This window comes from Camellia sinensis, chromosome 7, assembly GCF_055761805.1.
Source record: "Camellia sinensis isolate YWXY chromosome 7, ASM5576180v1, whole genome shotgun sequence".
Classification (NCBI taxonomy): domain Eukaryota; kingdom Viridiplantae; phylum Streptophyta; class Magnoliopsida; order Ericales; family Theaceae; genus Camellia; species Camellia sinensis.
Window position 1 is genome coordinate 55,440,559 of NC_138967.1, and position 22,736 is coordinate 55,463,294.

Consider the following 22,736-nt stretch of genomic DNA (forward strand, 5'->3'; position numbering starts at 1 on the left):
TTTTTTTTTTTATTTAGTGCCCATTTTTTTTTTGGGTTGTGTTTGTGGCTTCCTGTGCATTGGGGGCCTTTGGCTTCGTTTAAAGTATGGTTTCAGATTTGGTTTACGTTGAAACTTTGGAAGTAGTGTTACTTGGTAGGCAGGGGTGCAATAAAAATGTGGGATAAGATAAAAATACTAATAAAATCGATGTTGATTGATTCTTATGACTTTATTGTTGTTCTACGTGCATAGAAAGAATGGGATACATAATATATAGCGATTTCGGATTTTTCTCTTTATATACAGTATTCTGGACTTAGGTTCTGCGGTTGAGTATTGTTGCATTTATTTCATTTCCGTCTTTTAATTCTTTATATTTCAATTTTAGGATGTGTTGGGCAAGTTTGTATCAGGTTGAGAGTGTTTTGAAACAAATGGTTGCTGCCTAGATTTTGGTGTCTTCGCTCGAGTAAGACTTTTGTCGCTCGAGCGAGCTCGAGTCAGGGCTCCTTCGCTCGAGCGAGAGTTGGGTGATGTGTTTGGTGGCTCGAGTGAGAAGTCTTGCGCTCGAGCTTGCATCTGCGTCTGATTCTGGACCTGAAGGTTGCAATTCTTCGCTCGAGCGAGCGAGGTCTATGTTTTGGGTTTATTTGCTCGAGCGAGCTTTTCTTCGCTCGAGCATGCTTTTGGGTTGCAGACCTGAAGTTTCGATTTGTTAGCTCGAGCGAGGCTTTCTACGCTCGAGCGAGGTTTCTTTGTGTCTGGTCGCTCAAGCGACAACTCCTTCGCTCGAGCGAGCCTCGAATATATCAGTTGGCAGCAGCTTCTTCTTTTTCACTTTTTCATCTCCTTTTTCTCTAAAACCCTAAAACGGCTGCCTCTCTCTCTAAACCACCACTTCTCTCTACAAATCCATCTAGTTCTAGTGTGTTTCTACCCTAGTCCCTTTGTTAAAAGTGTGAAGCTTGGTGTGGGTTATATTTTAATCCGAAATGTTGTGGATTTGGAGCACTTTGAATTTCACCTCTCTTCTCATTTGAGCTCCAAAAATTAAGGTAGGGATAACCTACTCTATTCTATGAGTTTTAACATAAATTTTGGTCATTTTGATTAGATGGTGTTGCTTAGTCATTTTGAGAAAGTTAGGGTTTGATTTGAGGTTATAAAAGGGGGATTTTCAAATGTTAAAACCTATGTGTGTATAAGACATTGAAAAATGAAATTGTTGTTGTTAAATCGATGAAATTGAGCCTTTGGGCTAATATTGAGAAAAAGGGAAAAATGTCCTAGTTATGTTGAATAATTAATTTGAATAATTAATTTGGAGAAATGTGAAATTGAAGTGAAATTCATGAAATTGGAAAATTGTGAGAGTAAATGGTATAGCTGGATAATTTAATCACTCACCTATGAAAATGTCGATATTTTATCTGTTGATAAATTTATTATCTATTTAAAGATAACTGCTTTGGACTATCGGTGGAGGATATTCTTGATTGTTGTAGACATTGTATGATAATTAGGAAAAACTGAAACTAATTACATTGAATATGTCATTGTATATAACGGTTGGAATAATACAGCAAATGTGTGTATTGATTGATCATTGTATATGATAAGTGTTTAAATATATTGTATATGTATGTTGTTTGGGAGGAGATAGGGGATGCACTCCATGGTTTGAGAGGAGATAGGGGATGGACTCTCAAACCTGTTTGGGAGAAGATAAGGGATGGACTCCATTGATACAGTAAATTTGTGTATCACTTGAAATATGAAAGTGTTTTAATATGAGTTATATTCTCATGTGAATTGTGAGTATGGAAGTGTTTTAATATGTGTTATAGTCTCATTGAATTGTTTGGCCAGGTTCTGAGCCATAATTATGAATCGAAACTGTATAAGTGAGGGAAACTGAAATGAAAAATGGATGTACTTGATATTGAATTGAAAAGTGTTGTAAGTTGGTTTATAAGTGTCAACCATATATCAAATGCTATTGTTTTAGTTATTTCTCATACTTGGTTTAGTATATCTCTACTGGGCATTGGCTCACCCTATATGGAACATCATTTTCAGGTTCAGATGATATGCCACCTCCAAGGACATAGTTTGGGAGGCTTAGAGGCTGAAGATCCCTTTTTGTTGTTTACCTTTTTGTGTATTACATGCAAATTCAAGCCGAGAGCTTAATGTGTATGAGTTAGTACTCTCTTTTGTTTTGTAACTAAGTTTTGGCTTGGAAAGTTGTAAGCCCGTAGGGCATTTACTTTTGTTGTCAACATGTAATACTTTTGTGATAAATACTCTGATAAATAGATGCACACTTTATTCTCTTGATATTGTCAATTTCTTGTATCATGAATGTATGAATTATGAGTTTATTTTGAGGGCGCTACATAATATATAAATGTGAGACAAAAATTATACGTATTTTTTTTTTTTTTGTTACAGGGAAATCCTCTCACCCTCCCGCAGGTCTAAGGCAGCGCCCCATGAGGAGATCACCAGGGTGTCCTGTTGTTCGTTCCGAGTAAGAGACTATAACCTGGAAGCTTGTCCCGACCTCCCAAGACAAGTTCCGATTAAGTCAGGACTCGCACAGTGGGGGAGCATTAAACCCACACCAAGTAGCTGATTAGGCATCCTTGAGGTCCAACCTCCTAACCAACAGTGCTTCGTCCAGGAGATTGGCCCAAGGGAGGGAATTGAACTTGTGACCTTGAGGCTTAAACCCCAAAGCCTTACCACAATGCCACAACTATTTATAATTGAGAATATATTTGTGTTTATAGTTGTGAATATTTTACTTTACATATGTACATTTTGTATTCGATTCTCTCTGTACACATCTAAATTTTCGATTATTTAAAACCGTTGAATTGTAGACATTGTTTTCACATTTAAAGTTAGAATATGTTAGGCAGATCATGAAGAAATTATTTAAGTCAAAATAGTGAGTTTTAATGTTTCAATTAATAAAAAATGAATTAAAACACCACATGATTACTATTTCAATCAATAGAAATAGTTAATTATTGTTTGTTACAATTAACATTAGGAAAACAACAATTCATTTGTCATAGTTATCACGTTTGTCATTTGAGTAGGTTTTTTCACTTTGTCTGGTTACAAATTTATATGAACATGGTCATATAGTCAAAAGTGCAGCATTATTCATAAGAGAATGCTAGATTTTACTAAAGAGGATTGTTAAAAATTAGACTTATTTTATAAATCTAATGATGTGGCATTCTATGAAAATATTTAAGTCAACTCTCTATTTTATTTATTCTCTAATTATCAACCAATCATCTTATTAACACATCACTAAATTTAAAAAGTGAGTTAATGAGTTTACAAAATAGACTTGCATATCATTTTCCTTTACTAAATTATTTACAAACTTAGAGGGGTCGTTTTGGGTTATCATTTTTAGGTTTTTTTTTTTTTAAGTAAAATCTAAAAAAATTAATACATTTAGTGATTTTCCCTTTTTATAATTGAAAAAGTTGAATAACTTCAACTTTTCGAATCTATTATGAACGGATTTTTTGACTTCTTAGTTTATTTAACCAAAAAAAAAAAAAAAAGAAGACTTTTTTAGAAAATTCTAAAGAACTTCGTAATTTGTGAGAAAAAGGAAAATATTAAATAAATGAGAAAATCGGGAAATTAAATATATATCTTTGAAAATTTTGCAATTAATTATAGTAGATACCGTTCTCAAGCGTATTGGACACTTTATCAATTTTGTAATTAATTTTTGAGTAACACTTCAATACACTTTAATGATTCTGTAATTAATTTTTTAATAAATTACACCTTTTACACTTTAATTTCAATCAAATTTTACTTTCATCCTCTCATCTTTTAATTGATTGAAACAATTAAATTCTCAAACTTGAATCATGTTTCATTGTAATCCTTTGTCAATCATTGTTAAAAGAAAAACAAAACAAAAGTATGGGTGGATGCTGGTTGGTTGTGATCATAGAACTTTCAATTTGCCATCTGTCCGTCAGATTGGCGAATTGGAGAAAATCAATCTGTATCCGCCCGCCAATCTGCCGGATGTAGATTGAGCGGATTAGCAGATGGATGCGAATCGGTTTGGCGTTTTAAAATTTTAGAAATTTTTAACATAATTTAACTTGTGCACTTTCTGAAAAAAAAAAAAAAAAAAAGTATTACAGTCAATGACTCAAAAAAGTATTACAATCACTGTATGCCTCATCCAAAGAAAGAAAGTTTGAAACTTTAGAATATTACAATCATTGCATGCTTCATCTACATAAAGTATTATATGAAGTATTATAATCTGTGATTCTTAAAATATAAAAACAATTCAAACTACCAAAACCATAAACAGAGCCGTAGTAGAGATTGTATGCCTTTGTGTTGTTACATTTATATCTGTTTTTAAAAATAAAAACCAGTCAGCATATATCATCTTTTTTATTTACTATTTTTAGAGTTAGATTTAAAAATAAAAAAATATAGATAAATAATATATTTATTTTTTTCAATTCAAAAAATATATTCAAGTTAAAAACTCTTTTTCAACAAAATATTTAAACTTTTTTTTAATTGAAAATATAAATAGAATATCTAAACAAATTGAAAACACAAAGCCTTACAAATTACTAGGGGTGCTGGTGGTTTGATCGTTCGGTTGTGGTCAAAAAAATCTCAAATCCGCTATTCGTCCAAAACTAGACAGATTGGAAAAAATCAATCCACAACCGTCTGTTCATCATCACGCATCCATCCAAAATGCGGCAGATCGGTTCGATTCGATCAGTTTGGTCGGATCAGTATATCCGCTGCTCATTCCTAGACAAAAGTATTCATGTAATAGCCACTTGAACAGGTTTTAAAGGTATTAAGGAAAAAAAATTAGAAAACAAAATTATGCCTTTTACTTTAACTCAAACTTCACTTTAGTTATTAAGGTTTTAATTTAGATGACATTGAGTCCCACAAGTTTAGAATAATGACATTAGATTTTTTTTAACATTTTAAGTTACATTACTTCCAGCTCGTCTGGTGTCACGACGCCCCTATAGGTTTAGCATCATGATCGACCAGTAATTCTGAGATTACCTATGGCCTCAATAAGCAAAATCAATCTTAATATAAATTACAAGATTTAGCGGAAGCAATATGAAACATAAAGATGAGCCATTGAGCTGTGCATACATGAAAAACCTCATATAAAAGCTATGCAACCATTCTTACTTATGTACATTCATAGATCACGGTAAATCTTTACAACTTAATACATAATTCAAACATCCAGAGTTTTAAATTCAAAATAACCCCCAAATAACAAAACAAAAATACTAAATAAAAAGTGTATCACAATAGAGGTTTTGACTTACTTGGCTCCAATCAAGCCCAAGCTTACTCCAACCAGGGAGCTTTTCAAAACAACTGACACAGGGGTAGACTCCGAGACTTCTTTATCCTTGATACTCAACTTGCTTACCTACATATACATATAAATAGTGAGTTAGGGCCCAGTGATTATAGTAACAGAATAAAAGAGTTAAATGAATAAAGCTCGATAATATTTCAATATAATTCTTGTTTCAATTCAATTCACAATGATCCAATAATATCACAATAGCAATAGTCTTTTCAAATGATACATCCAATAGAGTAATAATCATTCGATATCAATGGGACCACAAGGGTCGATCAATGGGCCCACGAGAGTCGATCAATGTTCCACATACAATGTAACCACAAAGGTCTAACATCAGAAATATCTGTGCTTTAATTATCCAATGAGCCTTGATATTGTTTCCCCCAAGCAAGGGCCTATTAAATCAATGGCCGACGGTATTGTGTCCCCCAGGCTAGGGCCCACTATTGGATACCACGAATACAATTCAAATGAGAACTTCATTCATTAAAGGAAAACAACAATTCAATAAACCAATCACATGACAATTTTGAAAGTAAATATAGTTTGAACATATCTTTATAAAATTACTACTCACAGTGGGTTAAATCGAGGCTAGGCCTCATATGTCCACCTATACAAAATACATAGCAAAAACACATTGGGGTTCCAAATTGATTAACGTTTGATCTCAATTCAATTCACTTCTTTTATGTTTCTACATCAATTCCTCATTATTGATGTCTTAATTAATGTCTAAGAATGCTCTAATAAGCATAACAATGCAACGATGCACTTACGAAAGCTTTTTGAAAGTTATTGAAAACAAAGTGTTCACTCGAACGCACACTTTGTCACTCGAGCGGAGCGGTCCATCAATATGCAAAGCGTTCGCTCGAGCGCACACTTGGTCGCTCGAGCCATTTGTAAAAACAGCAAAAGTACTAGATGCTCGATTTTCACGCTCGATGGTTGTTCGATAATCACTCGAGCTAAGTACTAAGTAAAAAGTGGGTTCGCTTGAGCGTACACTTGGTTGCTCAAGCCATTGTGCAATTGGCTGCAAAATTACTGGGAACTTGAAATGTACGCTTGAGTGACACTTCCATCGCTCAAGTGAACTGCTCAAATTCTGGAATTTCCAAGATTATGTTTGAAGTTCAAACTTGCACCTTAATGGTTCAAACTTTGCATGGTTGGTACAAAAACATGGTAAATCATTTTAGAACATGAAAACATAGTCAGTTTGAAACCAATTGTTCAAAATCATGCTCCAAATGCCAAATTCAAGTTTAAATTATAAAGTTAAAACCATACATGACATGAATTGCACTCTTTTCTTTTCAAACCTCCGATGTATGAGATGAGAAGTGTTAGAATTATGAAATATCTTCAAAAATGTCAAATATAGCTTCATGCATGTGGAAAATTTTATGGAATTCAAACTCAAATTGGTGATTCATGCATGTATCTATACAATCATGCTCAATTCTTCCATAGTTAAGATGATCCTAGCACATTTTTTCTAAATTTATGCAAATGGTCTTATAACTTAGTGAATTCATTTCATATATGGATTATGTAGAAGAATTGAGTGTGATTTCCATACCTAGAGTTGAATTCAAAGTGCAATCCTAACTCAATTTTTCAAGTCTTCTACAAATCTCCACAATTCTCACCTTTCTCTCTCTAAACTTGTTGAATTCTCAAGTCTCTCTATTTTCAACTCACATATATAAATGATGAACTCATAAGCTACAACCATATGTACATAGGTCTAATTAGCTTAAGTTAATTAAGCTTTCTTAGGACTAATTAATCCCATTTAACTATAATTAATTCTAATCAATTATTTTAATTAAGTTCTCATAAAATTCTAAATATTCTAATTAGCCTATTGGACTAGTCAATTTCGATTTCTGAAGCCGTTAAGGCTCTCAATGTCTATCTCCACAATTCTCACCTCTCTCTCTCTAAACTTGTTGAATTCTCGAGCCTCTCTCTATTTTCAGCTCATATGTGTCTATAAATGATGAACTCGTAAGCTAAAGCCATATGTATATAGGTTTAATTAGCTTAAGTTAATTAAGCTTGCTTAGGACTAATTAATCTCACTTAACTCTAATTAATTCTAATCAATTATTTTAATCATTTTGATCCGAATCAAATTTTAATTAAGTTGTCATAAAATTTTAAATATTCTAATTAGTCTATTAGACTAGTCAATTCGATCTCTGAAGCCGTTAAGGCTCTCAATGACTATCTCCAAGTCGGCAATTTTAACAGATATTCTATAAACAACAGATATTCACACTCAAAAACATATATTAAGCAATTAAACTTACACAAATAATAATTAAAAAAAATAATGTACTCGCTGGGATCATCGCATTTGGATTTGTTGATTTGGAAATAAAAGAAAAAAATATGCATTCTCTTACCACATGTCACTTGTTTGGGTAAGTAAACAGTAAAGAAATGAAGAGAAATAATTTTTTCTCTTTTATTTTCTCTCATTTTTATCCAAACAAAATGGAGAACAACTTGTCTGATTTTGATTTTTAAAAACAGCTTTTAGAAAATTCTACATTTTTATTTTTTGTATTTTGATGTTTTCAATGAATTTTTTTTAATATTTTAAGCAAATTTTTTTTTTTAATTTTTAGACATACTTAAAATAAATACACTTAAAAAATATAATATTTATGAAAATAATTTTTTAAAAATTCACTAAACACCAAAAAATACAAAAATAATTAAATAAATGAAAATTCAGTATATTTTTTCTATTTTTTTGTATTTGTTAATTTTTTAAAATACTTTTTCACAAATATTTTGCTATTTAAATACATCTAAGTAAGGTACATATAAAAAAATAAAAAAAATTGCTTAAAATTTTAAAAATATTCACTAAAAACAAAAACAAAAAATACAAAAAACAAAAAACTCAATTTTCAAAAAACCAAATTCAAAAAACTGAAACCAAACAAACTGATTAATATTTTCTCTTCTTTTTTTGTTCTTCTAACTTATGTAATCATTTCGTTCATTCTCTCCCCTAAGTTCCTAGACACGGTATTAAGTTATTTTTTATCAATAATTCGCAAAATAAAAATAATAATATTATCATATCTTTTATATATACTCTACCTTATTTATTCTTATATTTACACACAATCTAAATCTACATTAGGTCCAATTGATCTAACCTAATTAAAAGAAAAATCAATATAATTGTGTTAAACTTGTGGGATCGATTATATTTTTTTGGAAATGCCCCGGTGTTTAACCGTACACAAAATTACATAAATTTTTACAAATTTATATAAGTAATCACACAAAAGTACATAAATTAAATACAAATTTATATAAGTTTATGAAAACTTATGTGATTACGAGAATTTGTATTGAACTTATGTATTTTAATGAGATTAGCTATGTAAATTAGTGAAAACTTATGTAATTTTTTATAAGACTGTATATAATATGCAATACACACCCAAGATTTTTTCATATTCTTTTCTTCCTTGAAGTAATTTACCCTTAAAAGAAAATGAAAAAGAAAAGGAAGCTTTCTCCATCACTTTTTAGTCTTTGCAATGTGATGGCCCATTTCCAGGTTGTATCTGAATTGAAATGTCAATATCAAGAGCAAAACAAATTGTGGCTATACATTCATTTGTCAATCAGTGTCCTTGTCAATCTTCTTCTTGTTTATTTTTTTATTTTTTATTTACCAAATTTATTTTTTCTCCTCAAGATGCATGTTAATCTGTTTCAGTTCAACCTTACTTATCTAAAATCTCAAATCTACTTCCCTATATTGTCCACAGAATTGAACTTTCATTATGCAAGTGCCTGTCTCAAATTCCTTAAAAAAAATTGTTCCTGTTTGCCAAAAGGATATTGAAAGAAAATCAATTCATCTCCATAATCCTAATTTCATATCTTATTTTTCTCAAAAATTAAGGCTTAGTAATGATTTTGAAATTATCAAAAACCGTAATGTATCTAATCATACGTTTGGAATGTCCCTAAATTAAGAGGTGAATTAGTATAATCCTATCCAATCACTAGACATAAATTATTGTATCAAACATAAATTATATGATATAATGATTATAATTTGAAGGTATTTTGCTCTTTTAAACCCAAATTCAAACCCTCTTAATCCCTCCATTCTATATTCCACCCCCAAAAGGACTCATTAGTCCTCCATATGGAATAGTATACAATTTGGGAGAGTGTCGATTCAAAGACTTACTTTTGTGTCCAAACATGGAATTCAAGATTGGCCAAGATATAGGACATGTTTGGCGCAACTTAATGGAATTCAAGATTGGCCAAGATATAGGACATGTTTGGCGCAACTTATTATAAGTTAAAAATTGATAATCAGAAAGTAGAAATGAAAAGTACTCTTTCCCAATTTCTAAATAATCAAATTTTTTTAGCTTATTTAAGTAATTCTAAATTGTAAGTAAAAATTGCACGAAACAATCTTACACAAACTCCCAAAACAAAATAAGTAATAACAGCACAAATAAGCTAAACACAACCAAAATGGAATAAATTCCAAGATAGCATTAAGTGATTCGTGATTTTTAAAATGAGTTCATTGTAAAGGGATAGAAAAAATAATAATTTCTGCTGAAACAAGCAGAGTATATAGAGAGTGTTTTTTGAGCTGAGGCTTGGAGACTTATGGTTGCAGTTACTGGACAAACACTAGTAGCATCCCAACTTCTATTGCCAATGGTTACAGTACAGTGCAAGCTCAGACATAAAAACCATGAAAATAAACAATCAGATCCCTCCCAAATGGTCTGTGTTCCTATGGAAGTGCCTGCACAGTATCCTTCCTGTTAAATGGAACTTGTTAAAAAGGGTATTAGTATGAATGTAACTTGCACTTCTTGTTGTTCAAGTGAAGAGACAATTGAACACTTGTTTTCTGAATGTCCTGCTTCTCAGCGGATTTGGAGGGGTTGTTCACTAAGCCGGGATTTTTCTAGGGGTAGGCCAATTGGATTCTTGCAATGGCTGGAGTCATGGATTGAGATGGTTCAAGACGACTCGGTTATCCTCCATTCTATTGCCTTGTTATGGTCCATATGGAGGCATCGCAATAGTGCGTCTTTTGATTCCAACAAGATGACCATTCCATTGGCCATTTCTTTAGCACAGGACTTTTCCAATATTGTTTCAACCAGTTCATTAGTGGACTTGGGATCAGGATCTAATCAGACAAAACAACCAACTTCGCATGTAGCACATACTGAGCCTAAGGATTATCAATCATATGAGCTTATAAACTCTACCTTTTGCTGACATATTTCAGGTGTGGACAGTGCTTATTGATGGATCTTACTATCTTCACGTGCAACTGGAGGATCAGCTTGAAGCGCATGGATATGCTATAATGAAGCACAGGATCAGATTGGGCAAGGTGCATGCCATAGTCATCTGCCATCTCCTTTCCTGGCTGAAGCAAAGGCCTGCTTGGAAGCCCTAAGCTGGGCACACAAGACAATGGTAGGAACTGTATTTCCACCTTCACAGATTGTCAGGTTCTGGTGAACGTTTTGCAAGGCAAATCTGAAGCAGATTGGAATGCTTTCTCCATTATATCAGCTATTAGGTGTATGGCTAAGTTTTATAAGCTTCTTATTATCTCTAAAGTTGATCGTTCTGTAATTAAACCAGCACATAACTTGGCCAGGGCTGTAAACTATATATAATCTATATTCTTTGTTTGTGTGATATATATATATATATATATATATAAACTCAATATGGATATGTGGTGGCGTCGAAGTGAACTGAGCGATAAAAAAGAGGGAGAAGAAAGGAATGTTAAATTCTTGTTCAATTCAAAATGTGAAGTTTCGATGACTAAAAATTTGATAAAGCAAAAACCCTAAAAAAATGTAATACACCTAAACTCAAAAAATATATATCCAGAGAAATGGAAACAAAAATAAACTCCTAAAGAAATAAAACTCAAACTAAACCAAACTTCTAGTTGTCTCTTCCTTCGCCTAAAATACGCGCGAAGAACTCTCCATGATCTCCACACAAAAAATTTTATAAATAAATAAAACAAGCATCGGAACCAAACAGGAATGGATATGCACAATCAGCAAATTGAACGCGGAAACATAAGGTTTTAGAAACCTCAATTTACCAAACTGAAGAGTACTTCCTCAAGTGCAAACTCTCTTTTCTTGTCTGAACTAATTTTGCAGATCAATAAAACATAGAATGCCACAAAAAACCATGAAAAGAAAGATCCAAAGTAAAACTAAAAAATGTGAATGTCAAACAGGTTATGGTTTGTTGTGTTATAGAAACTGTGCATCATAAATTTCAATATGGTTCCCTCGTCCTACTGTTGGAAATTCACTAGCACATCTTAGATTGGTACCTTAAGGCCATGTTTATTTGGACGGACTGGATTAGGTTGGATTAGCATTCCCATGACTAATAATCCTAGGATTACGAATCCCTTTGGATTGTGTATCCTATCCTATGTTTGGATTGAGGTAGGATTATAAGGAAGGACTAATAGTCCCAGACTTTGGCTTAGTCCTCCAATTTATATCCCACCCCCTCTGTGAGATTGAATAGTCCATAATATGTGGAATACCATATCCGGATGGATTGTTAATCCGTACTTCAATTGTTTAACCAAACATTGGATTAATAATTTTATTGGACTATTAGTCCAATACCAAGCTCATGTCCACCCAAACAAACATGGTCTAAAGGTATTTAGCATATATGATAGGCCACAATTACAACAATAAAATTTGTCAAGACTCTCACCTTGAGCTCATGTGTATTAACTCGGTAGTCAATTGGCATTAGCCCCTAAAACTAGTTGAGATTGGCACTAAAGTAGTGACAAATTTTAACCACAAATACAAGCTAAGGATACTCTAAACAAGTTGATTGAGTAATATCTGCTTAACATACTTACCCAAAAAAAATATCTGCTTAACACATTTATAGTGGATAATTTGCTCATTAAAGTGGGCATGCTTTTGCTGTAACATATATCACTCATATTGTCTATAAGTACAAAAATCTTGCTGAATGGAAAATAGAATCATGGACACCATGATTTAATGGTGCAAGTCACTCTCTCAGAATGATGCTTAATTGTTAACAAGATGTAGATAAAGATAAAAAATAAAAAAAAAAATAAAAAAATTGTTTCCATTTCAGACCACTTCTTTATTTGTGATGATAAGCCACTAAATTTCCCCATTAAAAAAAAAAAAAGGGTGATGCAATTCTCACATGAATTACAATATTCGTGAAAATTTTAGCAAACAAGAAAAAAAAAATTAATCAAGAAGGAAAATAGAGTGATTGTCGAGCTAAAGGTTAGAGGGAAATATTGATGAGTAAAAAGGTACAAAGAAGGATCACATTTATTTTTGAGAACAGGAAATTGTAAACGAGGTACCATTGGACAAGAATAAAATAAAACTGAAAAGTAGAGCACAAAATCAAACAGTCCTACACTTCTTACTTACAAATATCCTAACCAAGTAACAATTTGATGGGCAATGACTGACAAAAGATAAACTGATCCTAACTGCTGGAATTTGATCAGCCATTAATATGACATTCTTTTGGTCCGAGGTCTGAACTAAAATTTTGATATTTTGTTAAATTTCAAAACAACTTTAATTCAACCCATTATGTTGAATAATTTCGTGTTGTTATACTACATCTTTCATCTAATCATACTATACAACTCAGACAAACAATCACCTGAACATTGATCTAGAATGGACACAACAGGCTACATGTTGATGAAAGAATCATATTTTGGCACTCATGAAATAATTTATCCCTAACTTAATTAAGAGAAAGGAAAAAGATCTATGATCAATGAAAATTCAACATACAGTATGGTTGCATGATTAGATGCAAGCATCATAACCCCAAGGGGTTGGCCTGGTGGTCAAGATTTGGGGCTTAGGGTGTGCTCCCTCCAACCTCTTAGGTTCAAAATATTAGGAAATCGACTCGTCCTAACTAAGATCGGTGAGACACAAAATAGCAAACAAAAAAAATAAAACGAATCAAAGAAATCACACACACAAGAACATAAGGATTTACGTAATTCACCCCATAATAGGGCTCCGTCCACAACTGATGTAGATTTTACTATGATCAAAAAACGATTACAATTCTCTTCAAAAAAGAGGCACCCCTCATCTATTTATAAGCATAGAAATGAGGACAACACGGAAGTAATGAGAAATTACCAAAGTAACCAAACCCCAAAACCCCCTATTGGACCCGGGGCCCAGTGTACAGTGTATGACCCAAAATGAAACTTCCTAGTTATAAACAATTTCTTGGGGCCAGTCCATATAGGGCTTTGCCCCTACTTTAATTAGGCCCTCCACTAGTGGATGACGGGATTGATCCCCGGATCAGTCTATCTAGTGGGCCGGATATCGAGTTATAAAATAAATAAATAAAAAAGATGCAAGCCTTATGATCAAATAAACTTAATGTATTATTAAACACCGCCTAAGAAGGACAAACACAAACATGATATGGACACACCGAGAAATAGTAATTTTCAAAAATTGCAAGACACATCAAATGGGAGATTAAAATAAAGACTATATATTTATTATATTATATATGAATATTTCATTCATAGTTATACACAACACAACACAACACAACACAACACAACACAAAATTTTGAAATTTAAAGGAGGATAATAAATTAATATAGGTATATATAAATTTTCTTTTATCATTAGATCCTAAGTAAATTTGTTCAAATTTGTAAGGTGTTTCATATAAGCAATGGATTTTACATGTGTCTCCCAAGTATCCCAAATGAGTCTCGAGTCTAATTTTATTTTTATTTTTATTTTTAAATAATAGATGTACTTGGATGTATGCCTCACACAGGTCCGTAAGTGTCTAAAGAATATCAAAAAGTTTCCCCAATGAGTATCGGTGTCCAACACGAACACACCACCTTTTTAGAAGTGTCCTTGTTTCTTAGAATACCACAAAGAAAATAAGATCTAATTTAGAAGCATATATAGTTCGAACCAGAAAATCAAATTATTACATCTCATAAAACACAAAACACACTACTCAACTCTTTGGTGACTGCTAGAATCAGTGCTAAACAGTCATTGTATGTTAATGGGGTGTTTAATTTGCATATTTATTTATTTGAAAACAAAAAGGAAAGGAACCCCATGGGAACAGTGGTACTGGTTTTCATTCCAAACAAAAAGACAAAGATGCAGTTGTTCATTTGACAAAGGAGGTGAGAGCTCAATCCAAGAGATATGTTTTGAGAACCTGGAGTGTACATTTTGAAGAAATCATTATTGTTTGTGAGGCAACTGAGTGTTTTCACAGCTGGAAAGGCGGCACAGTATTTATTTATTCATTTATTTGGGTTTTCTAAAAAGAATTGCACCACTAATTCCTTACTTTCTAAGTCAATACAAATCTTCTTTCCAATATTAACCATTTTTCCCCCTTCCAGGACAAGAATAGTTTTGCCCAAAACAATCTGAGTTCTAACGTTTTGCAGACTAATTTGTCAATTCTGAGAGGCTACTTTTGAAAGATGTGTGGCGGTTTCAATAACAAAATCAAACAACTGTAAAGTGGTAATTCAAAGGTTTATCCTCAATACATTCAAGTAAAGGCAAACCATATGTTATACTGTATATAAGATTCAGAAACTGGTGCAGAGTCTCAAAAATCATTCTCAAAACCCAATTAGGCATCATATCAAATATTTCATGTGCTTGACTGAAAACCCTTCATTGATCCCCAAAATCAAGGTATACATAGATTCCTAAATGTATCAAAAGGACACAGTAGTCTTGTATATACAGACACAACTTACCATTATCACTTCTTGGTGCCACTTTCTGATCAAGATTTGATGTCACTAATGCTTCTAGCGCAGCCGGTGATGACCTCACAACCTCTGTGATATGGGTTTGCCTCTCCTTTGCAGTTGTAATATGATGCACCAGGTTTTGTACATGGAACTGAGTCCCTCTTCAGAGTCTCATAGCTTATATACCTCTTCTGAATCAGCAAAACCCTCCTATTGCTCTCTGAATCCATCTGGAACTCCTCCTCTGCCTCCTCCACCGCACAGTCGCCAATCTTTCCGGCACAAACCCTTCTCCCCATTACATCAAATTCACTGTTTTTCAGTGAATTGACGCCCAGAACTGAAACCCCATTGCAAATAATGAAGAAAGTGTGGACAAAAAGCAGTAATGTGAGAAGGGTGTTGATGGGTTTCAGATGGGTTTTGGGCATTTTGGTGGTTAGAGCTTTTCTCTCACTTGTGTTTGTTATTAGTCTGTCGTTGTGTGTTTTATGCAAGTGTGAAAAGTTGAAGATTCGTGTGTGCTTGAGTTGAGATCGTTGAATAATGGAAATGAAATGAGTGTTTTTTTTTGGTGGGGATTTGAAGAAGGTGGCATTAATGGAGTGAAGTGTCACAATCTAAACAAGCTGGCCACTCACGGGGTGTTTTGCAGGTTGAATGATGAGAATGACCCACCCTCGTCGAGAAATTATTCATTGTCCCAAGAATATTGGGACACGCACATGTCAGAAAATCTGACTTTTTGGTTATTTTAATTAAAAAAATAAGATAAATTAAAATTTTAATAAAATAAAATATTAAATTATAATTATAATTATAATTATTTTTTTCATAAAAATTAAAAAAACTTATTTCAAACGAAACTTTTTTATCCTAAGTGAAAATAGTAAAAAAATTAAAAATTAAAAAACTAACTTATATCTGAAACGAATCCTTAAACAAATATTCAGTTGTTTGAGATTTATTGTTTCAACTAATCCTATTTAGGTTTTGTTTAGGACGTGAGTTGATTTTTTAACTTTTTAATTTTTTTTGATTATTTTAATTTGAGATTAAAAAATCTTATTTTGAATGATTTTTTAATTTTTTAATTTTTGTGAGAAAAAAAATAAAATAATTATAATTTAAATATAATAATTTATTTTATTAACTTTAATTTATTTTATCTTTTTATAACTAAAATAACAAATCAAAAAAAAATCTCTTAAATTTGCTGAAGCACCACTTAAATTTGCTCCTAGAACAATAAATAGGGTATGTTTGGTTTGCATTTGGGAGATGAATTTTAGAAAAAAATTTCTATAAAATTGTTTGGTTTGAATTTTTCTCAAAAAAATTTCAAAATCACTTTTTCTCTCTTACATATCAATCAATCACTTTTTCTCTCTTCTCTCTCATTCTCAATCACTTTTTTTCTCATACACATCTACTCAAATTCTCCCAAAATATCAAATCATCCCAAACTCTCAAAAAAATAACTCTCCCAAAATATACAACCAAACAAACCAAAAAAATTTCTCCACTCCCACATGGACTCCAATATCTCCGAATTTTTAGGAAAAATCCTATTTCAAAGGTACAGTGAAAAAATATTAGATAAATTACAAATAAACTTATATAAATTATTAATTAAAATAGTTTTTTCATAATAATAAAAATTATTAATTAGTTTAATAATTTATTAATAAAAATTATCATTTATTATAAAATTAAAAATTTTAAGGAGCGAAATATAATTTTCGAAACCAGATATGACAAATCATATTTTAAACAAATATCAGGTGGGGGATTTTTATTGATAAATCTCATTTAGAAGTGTTTTAACCCAAGAAGTCCATGAAGAAATTTTTTAACCCATTTAATCCTATGTATGTATAGTTTTATTCCATAAAGTCATTTTTCTTGATTTACACAATTTTCTTGGACACTTATGCCCTTATATTTAATTTTGATACCCTTGTAAATATTTTTTGAACGGTTAGCAATTTTATGATGTGAACATTCATATTTTAAAATTCACATTGGTAGGATTGTAAAATTGGCCCGTAGGCGGCCCGAAACCCGCCCGTGAGCCGGGGCGGGCCCAGCCCGTTAACAATGTGAATATTCACATTGACATATTAACATCAACATTAATAGGAATGTAAAATTGACCCGCGTCCCATGGCAACGCAAAACCCGCCGGCGGCCCGGGGCGGGCCCAGTTCGACCCATTAACAATGTGTATAGCGACCCCGGTCTTTTCCCATATGATTATTGTATCCGGACTTAGGTTCCGTAGCTCCTGTCATTGTAATATGATTGTTACCGTCCTTTAATTTCCTATTTCTGAGTTGGGGGATGCAATGGGCAGGTTTGTAGCAGGTTGGTTGAGCTTGGGAGCAATGGGTTGCTGCCCAGAATTTTGACTCTTCGCTCGAGCGAGCAGTTATTCGCTCGAGCGAGCTCTTTGTTTTGGTCCGTCGCTCGAGCCAGGGTTTCCTCGATCGAGCGAGGATTGCGTTTTGTAGTAGACCTGAGGGCAGAGGTTTTTGGCTCGAGCGAGATTTTCTTCGCTCGAGCGAGTTAGTTCGTTCTTCGCTCGAGCGATAGTTCCTTCGCTCGAGCATGTGTCTGGTTACAGACCTGAGGGTTTGAGTTCTTCGCTCGATCGAGTTTTTTTTCGCTCGAGCGAGCTTTTGGGTTATTGGCTCGAGCAAGGCTTCCTTGGCTCGAGCGTAGCTTCTCTGTGTCTGGTCGCTCGAGCGACCAAGTCTTCGCTCGAGCGACCAAGTCTTCGCTCGAGCGAGCCTGTCCAGTTTATATACGCAGCAGCGGGTTTTGATCAGTCTTTTTCATCCTTTTTTTTTATTCCAAACCCTATGTCCGACTTCTCTCTCTCCCTACTCACCTTCTTTTTTAGGTTTGATCTATTTAAAGAGTGTTTCTACCCTAGTTGCTTTATTAAAAAGATAGAGGGAGTCGAGGGCTTTCATTTAATCTGAGCATTTGGCGATTTGGAGCACTTTGGTATTTGGGCACTCATCTCTGTCTTCACCATTTGGGTTGTTTTCTTCGAGGTAGGGATTTCCTACTCCATTTTATAGGTTTTGTTCTAAGTTTTGGTATTTTGATATGTTGGGGATACTTTGGTAAATTTTGGGAAAAATCCTAGTTGTATTATTAAATTAATTTGTATAATTAATTCATGAAATTGGGGAATTCATTGATTTAATGGCGTAGTTGGATAATTTGAATCATTTGTCTATTGAATTGTTGACATAGTTATTTTCAGTTTAGAAATAACTGTTTTGGGCTATCGGTGGAGGATAGCCGTGCTTGTTGTAGACACTGCATGTGGATTAGGGATAACTGAAACTAATCACATTGGTTGAGTCATTCATTTTGACTGCTGAAATAATACAGACATTATGTGTATTGACCGTATGTTATATGTTATGTGTTTACATACATTGTTTTGTGTGGGAGGAGATAGGGGATGTACTCAACGGTTTAAGGGAAGATAGGGGATGGACCTCTAAACCGAATTTTGTTTGGGAGGAGATAGGGGATGGACTCCATTAGCATCACTTTTATGTGTGCTTATTTATATAGAAGTGTTTTTATTGATACAGCACTAAAATGTGTATCAATCTGGAAGTATGAAGTGTTTTGATTTGAGCTTGAGTCTCATTTGTTTGTTGACATTGGAAGAATGTGAATATGATATATATAATTCACTGTTGTAAGTTTGGCCAGGTTCTGAGCCATATTGATAAAGTTGGAAAGTAAAACGTGTCTTAGACAATAGTGTTATGAGACTGTAAAATGAAGTAATTGATTATCTTGGTTAACCATCTATTGAATGCTATTGCTTTATTCATTGCTTATATTTGGTTTAGTATATTTCTACTGGGCTGTGGCTCACCCTTTATGGGAACATCATTTTCAGGTTCAGGGGATAAGCTACCTCCAAGGACTTAGCTTGGAAGGACTTGGATTTTGAAGACTATTTTTAGTTATTTGTTTTTCATTGTTAGTATATGTAAACACTCAAGCCTAGGGCTTTATTTATATTTGAGTTAGAACTCATACTTTTGTGTCCAAGTGTTGGCTTGGAAAGATGTAAGCCGGTAGGGCATTTACTTTGATGTTACATGTAATGCTTTGTTTAGTAAGACTCTGATGGATATTATAATGAATTATTAAAGTGTTTTCTTTAAATAACACATGTCAATGATATATATATAATGGGTTAATTCTGAGGGCATTACAATGTGAATATTCATATTGACATGTTAACATTCACATTGATAAGAGTATAAAATTGGCCCGCGACCCGGGGCGGGCCCAGCCCGGCTTGGCCCGTTGACAATGTGAATATTCACATTGACATGTTAACATTCACATTGATAGGAGTGTAAAATTAGCCCGCACCCCGTGGCTGCTAGAAACCTGCCCACGGCCCGAGGCGGGCCCGGCCCAGCCTGTTAATAATGTGAATATTCATGTGAATATTCACATTAACATGTTAACATTCACATTGATAATAGTGTAAAATTGGACCGCAGCCCGTAGGCGGCCCGAAGCCCGACCGCAACCCGACTCGTGACATTGTAAATATTCACATTGATATGTTAACATTAACATTGATAGGAGTGTAAAATTTGCCCGCTGCCCGAAACTTGCCCGCGGCCCGGGGTAGGCCCGGCCTGGCCTGTTGACAATGTGAATATTCACATTCACATGTTAACATACACATTAATAGGAATGTAGAATTGGCCCACGGCCCGTGGGCTGCCCGAAGCCTGCTCACGGCTCGGGGCAGGCTCGTTTGGGTCCGAGCCCAAGCCGGTGGGTCGAGCCTCGGGTCGAGCCAATGGGCTTGGGCCGGGCTTGGGCGGGCCTGGCCATTTTTTTTTAATTCTTTTTAATTTTTTCTATCAAAATTTTATTATTTTCCACAAAAAAAGACACTAGGCCTCAGCGCGGGCCGGGCCTCGGACTGAGCCTTGAATGGGCCCTAATCGGGCCGATGGGCCCGGTCGGGCTTCAAAGTAATGGCCCAGGCCCTAGCCTAGGGTCTAAGACTAGGCTCGAGCCCAGGTCCAAACGAGCCTTTCCTGAGCCGCGGACGGGTTTCGGGCAGCCTACGTTCTTTTTGACTATTCCATTAAGTCCTATTTGAGGTAAGAAGAACAAAAAATCATTTTCATCTACTTATATTCTATTTAGTCCACATTATTTTCTTATGTTTCAATAAGTCCTATGGAAGACATAATTACCAAAATACCCATAATGTGAATGTTCACATCGTCAATGTGAATGTTCATATCATCAATGCGTAGAGGCCTGGACCGGCCCATATCGAGCCTCGTGGGTGTTCGAAAAAATCCGGCCCGGCCCACGGGCTAAAAAATTAGGCCCAGGCCCTAGCCCTGACACAAGGGTATTCGGGCTTTGGACGGGCCGGGCCTACCCCGGACCACGAGCAAGCTTCGGGCAGCGGGCTAATTTTACACTCCTATCAATGTTAATGTTAACATATCAATGTGAATATTCACATTGTCACGGGTCGGGCCAAGCCCGCCTCGGGCTGCAGTCGAGCTTTGGGCCGCTCTATGAGCTGCGGGCCAATTTTATACTCTTATCAATGTGAATGTTAACATGTCAATGTGAATATTCACATTGTCAACAGGCCGGGTCGGGCCCGCCCTGGGCCGCTGGCCAATTTTATACTATTATCAATGTGAATGTTAACATGTCAATGCGAATATTCACATTGTCAACAGGTCGGGCCAGGCCCACCCCAGGCCACCCACGGGCTTGGGCGGATTTCGGGCAGCCACGAGGTGCGGGCTAATTTTACACTCCTATCAATGTGAATGTTAACATGTCAATGTGATTATTCACATTGTCAACGAGCCGGGTTGGGCCCACCCCGGGCCGCGGGCGGGCTTTTGGCCGCCCATGGGCCGCGGGCCAATTTTGTACTCTTATCAATGTGAATATTCACATTGTCAACGGGCCGGACCAGGCCCGTCCCAGGCCGCCCATAGGCCACGAGTGGGTTTCGCGCCGCCACGGGACGCGGGCCAATTTTACACTCCTATTAATGTGAATATTAACATGTCAATGTGAATATTCACATTGTCAACGGGCCGGGCCCGTCCCGGCCCTACTCGAATTTTTCCGGGCACCCATGAGGATCGACATGGGCCGGGCCCCTACATATTGATGATATGAACATTCACATTAACGATGTGAACATTCACATTAGGGGTATTTTGGTAATTATGTCACCCATAGGACTTATTGAAACATAAGAAAATAATATGAATTAAATGGAACATAAGTAGATGAAAAGGGTATTTTGGTCTTCTTATCTCAAATAGGACCTAATGGAATAATAAAAAATAGGGCTGAGCAAGGAATCCGTGAAATCCGTAATCCGATCCAGTCCAGTCCAATCCGATAGGTTTGGATTGGTTTTTTGAATCCGTGGTTCGGTTCCGGATTGAATAATTAAAAATCCGTAGTTCACGGATTGGTTCCGGATTGAATCCCACGGTTTCGGATTGGAACCGATCCGGACCGTATACAAATAGTCTATATTTTTATTATACATCCTCCCCCATAGTATCTTTTCTTATTCTATGTAAAATCTAAACTCAAACCTAAAATCGTATAATATCTTCTTTTATTACTTTTGTTTGTTAGTTTTAAGTTTTAATTTGCAATGGTCTAAATACTTATGGTGAAACCAGTTTTCTTATGGTTGTTTAAATTCTAGAACAGTATGTCGTTATTATAGAAAAACATGTTGCTATTATGGAACTAATATAGCGCTATGTTTATATTTTTATGAAATTCAAGTGTTATATATATATTTTTGTTATTTAATTATGTGAATCCGTGGTCCTAAACCGATCAAATCCGTATTTAAATGGATTGGTTCGGATTGGTTCCATGATTTAAACGGATTGGATTGGTTCCAATTTTTTAGGAACTGTAAATAACGGATTGGTCCTGGTTTTATCCCAATCCGGTCCAATCCGGACCATGCTCACCCCTAATAAAAAAGAATATGGATTGGATGGAATAAAACTCTTAGAAAGTGGATTTATCAAAAAAACTTCCATTTGTAATTTATTCAAAAATATTTTTAAATAAATTATAAATACATTCTCTAAGATTTGTTTGTCTTTTGCAATTTTAAAAATTACATCTCTTCCCTTCAAATTTATAATTATGTAATAAAAAGTCTATTTTATTAATAAATCATCAAATCAATTAATATTTTTTTAATAATGTCAACAATATATTCCAATTAATAATTCAAATAATTTTATTATTAGATAGAAGAACAATTAGAAATTTTATTTTTTGTGTTAATTTTGTTAAATAAAAAATACTGAAAAATGGGATATTTATAATTTCTCAAACCAT

General features: G+C 34.3%; 1 protein-coding gene across 1 annotated transcript; it reads right to left on the reverse strand.

The window, feature by feature from the left end:
* Nucleotides 1–15,337: 15,337 nt before the first annotated feature.
* On the reverse strand, nucleotides 15,338–15,736 carry LOC114274062 (protein RALF-like 24). Its single transcript, XM_028215932.2, has one exon. The coding sequence runs from the start codon at nucleotides 15,734–15,736 to the stop codon at nucleotides 15,338–15,340; it is 399 nt and encodes a 132-aa protein (XP_028071733.2).
* Between the last annotated feature and the right edge of the window lie 7,000 nt (nucleotides 15,737–22,736).